Source organism: Agrilus planipennis, unplaced genomic scaffold (assembly GCF_000699045.2).
Source record: "Agrilus planipennis isolate EAB-ADULT unplaced genomic scaffold, Apla_2.0 scaffold162, whole genome shotgun sequence".
Classification (NCBI taxonomy): domain Eukaryota; kingdom Metazoa; phylum Arthropoda; class Insecta; order Coleoptera; family Buprestidae; genus Agrilus; species Agrilus planipennis.
In genome coordinates, this window is record NW_020438904.1 from 169,162 (window position 1) to 177,614 (window position 8,453).

General features: G+C 31.9%; 2 protein-coding genes across 3 annotated transcripts; one reads left to right on the forward strand and one right to left on the reverse strand.

The window, feature by feature from the left end:
- Positions 1-34: 34 nt before the first annotated feature.
- Positions 35-4,515, forward strand: LOC108739627 (NHL repeat-containing protein 2). 2 transcript variants are annotated; one of them, XM_018473612.2, is made up of 5 exons: positions 35-273; positions 377-519; positions 575-741; positions 806-1,852; positions 3,624-4,515. In XM_018473612.2, exons 2-5 carry the CDS (start codon positions 384-386, stop codon positions 4,392-4,394), a joined length of 2,121 nt encoding a protein of 706 aa, XP_018329114.1. In that variant the 5' UTR covers positions 35-273; positions 377-383; the 3' UTR covers positions 4,395-4,515. The 2 variants fall into 2 exon arrangements, with proteins under 2 accessions (XP_018329114.1, XP_018329113.1); XM_018473611.2 differs by lacking the exon at positions 35-273 and having other exon boundaries at positions 292-519.
- Positions 4,516-6,107: 1,592 nt separating this feature from the next.
- On the reverse strand, positions 6,108-8,084 carry LOC108739629 (tubulin alpha-1 chain). Its single transcript, XM_025973330.1, has 2 exons — positions 7,950-8,084; positions 6,108-7,579 (listed from the first exon to the last, which is right to left on the reverse strand). Exons 1-2 carry the CDS (start codon positions 7,950-7,952, stop codon positions 6,230-6,232), a joined length of 1,353 nt encoding a protein of 450 aa, XP_025829115.1. The 5' UTR covers positions 7,953-8,084; the 3' UTR covers positions 6,108-6,229.
- Between the last annotated feature and the right edge of the window lie 369 nt (positions 8,085-8,453).

Below are 8,453 nucleotides of genomic sequence, written 5' to 3' on the forward strand. Positions count from 1 at the left end.
GTAGTAACTGTTATCTATGATAAGTGAGTGTGAAATTATCATAGGTTATATACCTTTAAAATATTTATTTAGAAATAAAATTGTTTCAAACACTTTCTCCTTATTTGTTTCTTCTGAGTTTCTTATAAATAGACCTTTTCCAACTAAAGCAGTGCCATGGCAGTACTATAGGAGTTTAATCGTTAACGGCAACTACCAAAATGAATTGTTAAGTGTAATTTAAGTGTTTTTTTTTAATAAAAACTCAAAACACCTTCCAACCGATTATTTCATGTAAGTTTTTCATGATTAGGTCAAGTTTGTTAATGTGTACTTGTTTTCTACGGAATTCAGTTTACAAAATAGAAAATAATTTAATTGTAAGAATGTTTTCAAGAATAATAATGGATGAAGACGATTCAATTGGTTATTCACATCAAAAGCTACAATCTCTGTTACAATTATCAAACAACAAAGATGTAACTGTTAAAAATTACATTAAATCAGTTACTTATCATCCTGTTAAAGATTTTCAAAATGGTAATTATTGGCATTTAACTTGTGACATAAAAATTTATATGTAGTTCATTTTTAGGATTGGAGTGGTTTAATGTATCTGAACCTTTATTTTTTTCAAAACATCTAAAAGGCAAAGTCGTATTATTAGATTTTTTTACTTATTGTTGCATTAATTGTATGCATATTTTGCCAGATTTAAAAGATTTAGAAAATGAGTTCTCAGTTGAAGATGGATTAGTTGTGGTAAATTCTTCCACATATACAATTATTATTTGCATATTTTCTTTTCATTCAACTCTTTAATTAGGTTGGTGTACACAGTGCAAAGTTTGAAAATGAGAAAAAGTCTAAAAATATATTGGCAGCTGTTCAACGGTATAACATTACCCACCCTGTTGTTAATGACCATCAGATGACAATGTGGGAAAATTGTGATGTCCACTGTTGGCCAACTTTATTACTGTTAGGACCAAATGCTAATCCTCTTGTTATGTTGACTGGAGAAGGCCACAAAGAACATTTGCACTTTTATATTAAAAATGCTTTAGAATATTACAAAGATCAACAAAAAATATCCAATCATAAAATACCACTTAAATTGGCATGTCATTCACTAATTGATATTAATAGTCCATTGTTATTTCCTGGTAAAATTGCTAGCTGCATAAATGAAGATGTATCATTAGAACATTTAGCTGTATCTGATACTGGTAATCACAGAATTCTTTTCCTAAAAAATGATGGAACATTACTAAAACAAATTGGAAGTGGAAATGCAGGCTTTAAGGATGGAAACTTTCAAATAGCTGAATTCAATGCACCACAAGGCTTAGTTTTTGATGGGAAAGATGTTATTTTTGTTGCTGATACAGAAAATCATGCAATTCGAAAGCTTGATTTACAAAATGAGATTGTAAAAACTGTTGCTGGAACAGGTTTCCAAGGCAATGATTATAAAGGTGGTAGGAAAGGAAAAGTTCAGGAAATATCATCGCCATGGGATGTTTGCATTTATAATATAACAGATGAAAAAGATTCAAAGCAGAAAAAAGTCCTTATGATTGCAATGGCAGGAACTCATCAAATTTGGGCTTTATTCTTAGATGATACAGTATGGTGGAAGAATCAATCATACAGTGCTGGAACTTGTGTTGCTATTGCTGGATCTGGACGAGAGGAAAACAGAAATAATCAGTATCCACATGCAGCTGGATTTGCTCAACCTTCAGGTCTTGCAATTCATAGTAGTAATAAAGAAATCTATATTGCAGACAGTGAAAGTTCAAGTATTAGGAGGCTATCATTGTTGGATGGAAAAGTAACCTGTGTAGTCGGAGGAGATAAAAATCCTAATGTGAGTTGCTATTATTTACTTTCTTTACACTGCACTTTTACCTTACTATTTTTTTAATACATAGAACAGCTATAAAAATTAAAGAGCTGCTAAAATCTGAAACGTGAGCATTATTCTAGGCATGCACAGGTTTGTAGTTAAATGTCTATATCTAAGTGGAAATAAAGTTAAATGAAATTTTTTAGGTTCACATTTCTATAACAAAGTAATGTCATGACTAGGGTTGCCACCCGTACTTTATTATAAAGTATTGTGCTCTATTTCGACTGTGCGTACGTTATATTTTACAAGACACATAAAGTACGCAAAAATACTTTATTTAAGGCCTTAAGTAAACATCGTAATTTTGTAAGCGATTATTCGAAATTCAGAGTATTTTTACATCAATAATATTGCACAATACAATATTTTTGAGAATGTTTCTATGTACCGAACAACCTGATTTCCCAAATCTGTTCAAAGTAGTGTCAGTTTTGCTGTCCATTCCGGCCTCTCAGCATTTACGAAAGAGTATTCTCTGTTATGAACGCAAAGTGGCGAGACGACAGGAATAAAGCTTCATTAAAACTAATTAAAAATGAACTTTTAGTTTACTTAAATCTTTGTTTGCCATGTTTAGAGGCTATTATTGTATTTAAGAGCGACAGCAATTTGTTACTGGCTGCTAGGTGTAACAAAAAATATGTTTTTAAAAACAAAAAATAAAATACTTTATTTTTATGCTGAGTACTTTTTTTTTAACCATTTAGTCGAGAAATACTTTATGTAAATTCTGAAAATGTGGCAACCCTAGTCATGACCATGGCAACATTCAGTTCATGTTGTCTTTTCCTACTATAACGTTATAAATGTATTCTTTAGTTAATATATTTATTGGGCATATACATTGCTTAGAATCATAAGGTTACAGTAGGAAAAGACAACATAGTCATGACCTTTTTGCTTACAGGAATGCAGACATAAGAAATATCTTTATTTTCAATTAAATCTGCAAACGTCTGATAATTGTAAACCCTCGCGTGCTTAGCAGAAGGCTAGCGTTTCAGGTTTAGCCCAATTAGCCCACCCTTAAAATTGATCTCGAAGATAAAATGTCAACTACACGCTTGTGACAAAGGTACAAATTTTGAAGGTTTTAATAATTTTTTTGTACACGTGAAAGAATATTTTTGTTAAATTTTTTCAGTGATACCTTAAAAAAATAAGTGAGTCAACAAAACGTTGGTGCTCTTACTTTAAACATAAGAAGGTGTATGATTTTATAACCATTCTTCATATATTTTCACATGGCTTCAAAAAAAGTGGAGCTTTTCTATTCGACATGTTACGTAATTTCATCGCCAAATGTGAATCGATTTTAATGATCCTTTTTTTATTGATTAAGTTGTATCTCAAGGGTGATCCCATTTAAATTTGAAAAAAATATTCCAAGATCAGAGAATAATAAAGTAATAGTTGGAGGAATTAACGTAATCTCGTTATTTCGGTCAGATCCTCTTTTAACTTTTAGGTGTAAGTTTAAAGGCAAAGTACTGAAGTCGGTGTTTATACGTCAATATATTCAGTTTATTTAAATTAAAACAAAATTTTTTACAAAGACTTAAATTTTTAACGTGTTTAACCTTAGTTAAGTTTAAGTACAAATATTCGTGGTATGAATTGTCAAATATTATTAAATTATCGTTCATTTATAACTAAACACAATTATCATAATTTTACTTTTTATATCCTAATAATACGTAATTTGATACAAATAATTTATTTTTTTAAGAATTTATTTGCGTTTGGCGACAAAGATGGAAAATTACAAGAGGCAAAGCTACAACATCTTCTTGGGTTAGCACTAGCCAATAAAGCCGATATTTTATTTGCTGCTGATACATATAATCATAAACTTAAAAGAGTTGATATCACAACAAACACAATTTATACATTATCGGTAGCGGGTTTGAATGAACCCGGTGGCGTAACTGTCAGTTTTGATGATAAAAAACTTTATGTTGCTGACACTAATAATCATTGCATCAAAATAGTAACATTGGATGATAAATTATCTGCTGTTACAACGACAACATTAGAACTGAACATGTCTCAACATCCTCTTAAATTATCAGAATTGGCGGCTGCGATGAGTTCTAAAGTGCCTACTTATAACAGCAAAACAATTACTATCAGCGAGAAAGGAGGAAAGCTGAAGTTAAAGTTCAATTTTAATTTCGTAAAAGGACTAAAACTCAATCCAGAATCTGTTCAGAAATGGTCGGTTAAGAGTCCCAACAAAAGATGGTTCATTGCACCCACAAGTGGAAATAACATTAATAACATTGATATTATTTGTAAAGTTTCTGGACCTCATCTTGATAAAGATAATTTAGATTGTTTTTTTCATCTAGTTACTTGCACAGATGAATTTTGTATACCAAAAAAATTTGTTATTCGTCAACCTCTTCTTTTTCAGGAGGGCGCTCCTTCCACTTTAGAGAGTATTCTTAACGTAGAAGTAGATCCGCTTCAAATTTTAATAATTGATAAGTTAAATTAATATTGTGACATTAACCAGAACTATACATCAGAGAGAATATGTGAACTAATAGTTAAATTAATAATTTGCGCTATTTTATCTAACAAGTAATAAATGAAAAATAGATTTGAACGCAAAATCAATAAGTCGTTTATTTTAATTAATGATTTTTTATCATAATAGAAAAGGTCTAAATATACCTTCCTTAAATATTTATTCATATCAAAATACTAACTTATTTGTGAAATATTTTTTAATTCAAACAATTTCTTTTGCAGATATGTGCTGTGAATATTTGCTTTACTTTCCAAAATATGAGCTGATAATCTAAATAATAATTTGTGCAAATATAACAGCTACTTTTACCATGATTAGTATAATGTCTAGAGACATGTTTAACGGAACTGGGTTTGAACTACGAATTACTATGACTACTGATGATAAAAACTGCTTGAGTTTTAGGTGTTTTTAATTCAAAACTTGAATTTTTATAAACATACCAATTTAAGTACGTCTCATACTTTGTCATCTACTGAGATTTTCCTAAGACTGCTCAACATATTTTATTGTTACATTACCAATTGTACTAAAATCGACCTTAATTTATACTTCCTTAATCCTCAATTGTTATTTTCATAATCAGATCTAATCGTCTTGAGTGTATCCAAGACTGATTGATGACCATGTGTCAATAAGATAGGGGACACCTTTAAAATATGATATAGATTAACAATATTAGCAAATATAATGCAATTATGTTCGTTGAAATCTCTATAAATATTGTTATGCATCAAGATATTCGAAATAATGTTAGCGAGCCGTTATTACTTGAAAAAATAAATTGTCGTGCTAACATAGCGTAGCCAGCTTTTCTTTTTGTATGGGCCAGGGGTGGTGAGTCTCGCGTTGCTAATGCCCACGTGTGAAGTGGGCGAAACACGTGTCCGCTAATATAAAATTATTTGTGGTAATTAGGGGTGAGTATTCCTTTTAATTTTTTAATACCTTTATAGATGTATAATAATTTTATATAACTCAATTTTTTTTATATTTTCTCCCTAGGCGAGTAATGTATTAATATTGTCACGGAACTGAAGATGTTTTGAATCTCAAATTAGGCACCTAGGAAGAATTAGCCTGAAATTGTGCGAGTTTAAGTTACACTTATCGTGTTGTATTCATGTAGTGTTTAATGTATACCGTTTCAGAAATTTAATTTTTACGAAACTTACTGTCTTGAGGTATGTGAAGGATTGTTTGTCGTTTTAAATATTGTGTTAATTAATAATCAAGGTAGACCAGTATATGACCAAAACATCCAATAAATGAGCCGTGGTTGACCTATAGTTACATCTCTGGTAAATGTTGAGTTCTATACTCACATGAATTAATGTAGTAATAATTCTGTTACTAATCGAGATAAATATAAACAAAAAATTGACACTGATCATTACGTTACACCTGTATTACTTTTCAAGAATCTCTAAATTATAAATAACCCTGTTGTACTACACTAATTTTTATGTATAAGTAAATATTTCTTTTGATTACATTAATTTCTGAAATGAATTTACATTGTAGTTAAAAACAGTCTCACACATTCCTATAGCAAGATACTTAATGACTTGAAGCCAATGTTCTGAAATTGACTGCAGTTGTTAAAATTTTTTTTTAAATTTTTACTTTTTTCACATTTATTTTTACAATAAATAAAAGCAAAACAACGATAACTAAAATGCTCAAATAATTTATTGAAGTAAATCAGCCTTTAAAAAATCGTTAACATTGGAACACTTCAAAGAAACATATAAAAAACTGATAAAGAAAATGTGAGTGTTTCAAGATCATTTTGGAATTTAGTATTCTTCGGCTCCTTCACCTTCTCCTTCTCCAGAATCCATGCCAACTTCTTCATAATCCTTTTCAAGAGCAGCCAAATCTTCACGTGCTTCAGAAAATTCACCTTCCTCCATACCTTCACCAACATACCAATGTACAAATGCACGCTTGGCATACATGAGGTCGAATTTGTGGTCAAGACGAGCCCAAGCTTCGGCAATAGCTGTAGTATTTGACAACATGCATACTGCACGTTGTACTTTAGCCAAGTCACCACCTGGAACAACGGTTGGTGGTTGGTAGTTAATACCAACTTTAAATCCAGTGGGACACCAATCGACAAACTGGATGGTTCGCTTGGTTTTGATGGTAGCAATAGCTGCATTTACATCTTTGGGAACAACATCACCTCGATACAGCATGCAACAAGCCATATATTTTCCATGTCTTGGGTCACATTTTACCATTTGATTCGCAGGTTCAAAACAAGCATTGGTTATTTCAGCAACTGATAGTTGTTCATGGTAAGCCTTTTCAGCTGAGATTACAGGAGCATAGGTGACGAGAGGGAAATGGATACGTGGGTATGGCACCAAATTAGTTTGGAATTCCGTCAAGTCGACGTTTAAGGCACCGTCGAAACGCAATGAAGCTGTTATTGAAGAAACAATCTGCCCAATGAGTCTATTCAAGTTGGTATAAGTAGGGCGTTCGATGTCCAAGTTTCTTCTGCAAATATCATAGATAGCTTCATTGTCAACCATGAAAGCACAGTCAGAATGCTCTAAGGTGGTATGTGTGGTAAGAATTGAATTATATGGCTCAACTACAGCTGTGGAAACTTGGGGTGCAGGATAGATAGCAAATTCCAGTTTTGATTTCTTTCCATAGTCAACAGAGAGTCTTTCCATGAGTAAGGAGGTAAAACCAGATCCAGTGCCTCCACCAAATGAATGAAAGATTAGAAAACCTTGCAAGCCTGTACATTGGTCAGCAAGTTTACGGATCCTGTCCAATACCAAATCTACAATTTCTTTTCCAATTGTATAGTGACCACGGGCGTAATTGTTAGCAGCATCCTCCTTGCCAGTAATTAGTTGCTCAGGGTGAAATAATTGTCTATAGGTACCAGTTCTGACTTCATCGACCACAGTTGGTTCAAGGTCAACAAAAACTGCTCTAGGAACATGCTTCCCAGCCCCCGTTTCGCTGAAGAAAGTGTTGAAACTGTCATCACCACCTCCTACTGTTTTATCAGATGGCATCTGACCATCAGGTTGGATTCCATGCTCAAGGCAGTACAATTCCCAACAAGCATTACCGATCTGGACGCCGGCTTGTCCAACATGAACCGAGATACATTCACGCTGTAACAAAACATGCGATTAAAAAAAAAAGAACGCAGTGAATACTTAATTCGCCTCTATCCGTTATACATAAATGAATTCGATTGTTTTAGAGGTATGATTTTTGAAAATGACCAACGCCCAAAAATCAATACTTGCATAAAATTAGATAAATAAAACCAGTAACATTTATTATCCCATATATGTTATAATGCAATTATAAATGTATTAATATGTTGTCGGAAACTATTTAACCGGACTGTATTAAATTAAAATTACAAACAAAAGCCGGTAACAAAATGGCTACTGTAACAAACCTCGTTATAACTATTCGTTCCATTAAAATTTATCGCTAATGCACACGAATTACTGAATGAATTATTTCACTTACCATATTGTCGAATAATCTTTAAATTTTGTTCAGAATTTAAGAAAAGTTTAAAAGTCGTTTGAAGTAGCTAGTAATGCAGCTTCTCAAACAAACAACACAATATCTTCTTGCAGAATGATTCGATTTTCTGTTCTACATGCTTTTATATCTTTTTTGACGTCACGACCAACGCCTAGAATCCGAGTTTCTGATTGGTCCAACATTCTACGCCAACTCAACATTTCCGTTATTCAAAGGGTAATCTTAAGATTAATAAATAAAAAAATGAGGATTGTATGAATAACAACAATTTTTAATACTTACATTTTGGAAAAATTTTTTTTGATTGTACAATTTTTACACTTTACTGGCTTATTTTTAATTAACTCCAGAGTGGACTTTTCAGTTAAATCCATATATGGACATGACTGAAAGTATTACGTCATAATTTCCGTTTATGGTATCAAGCATCGAGTATCGAACGTTATGCAGATGTATTATGTATAATTTTTTTTGTAGAGTAGG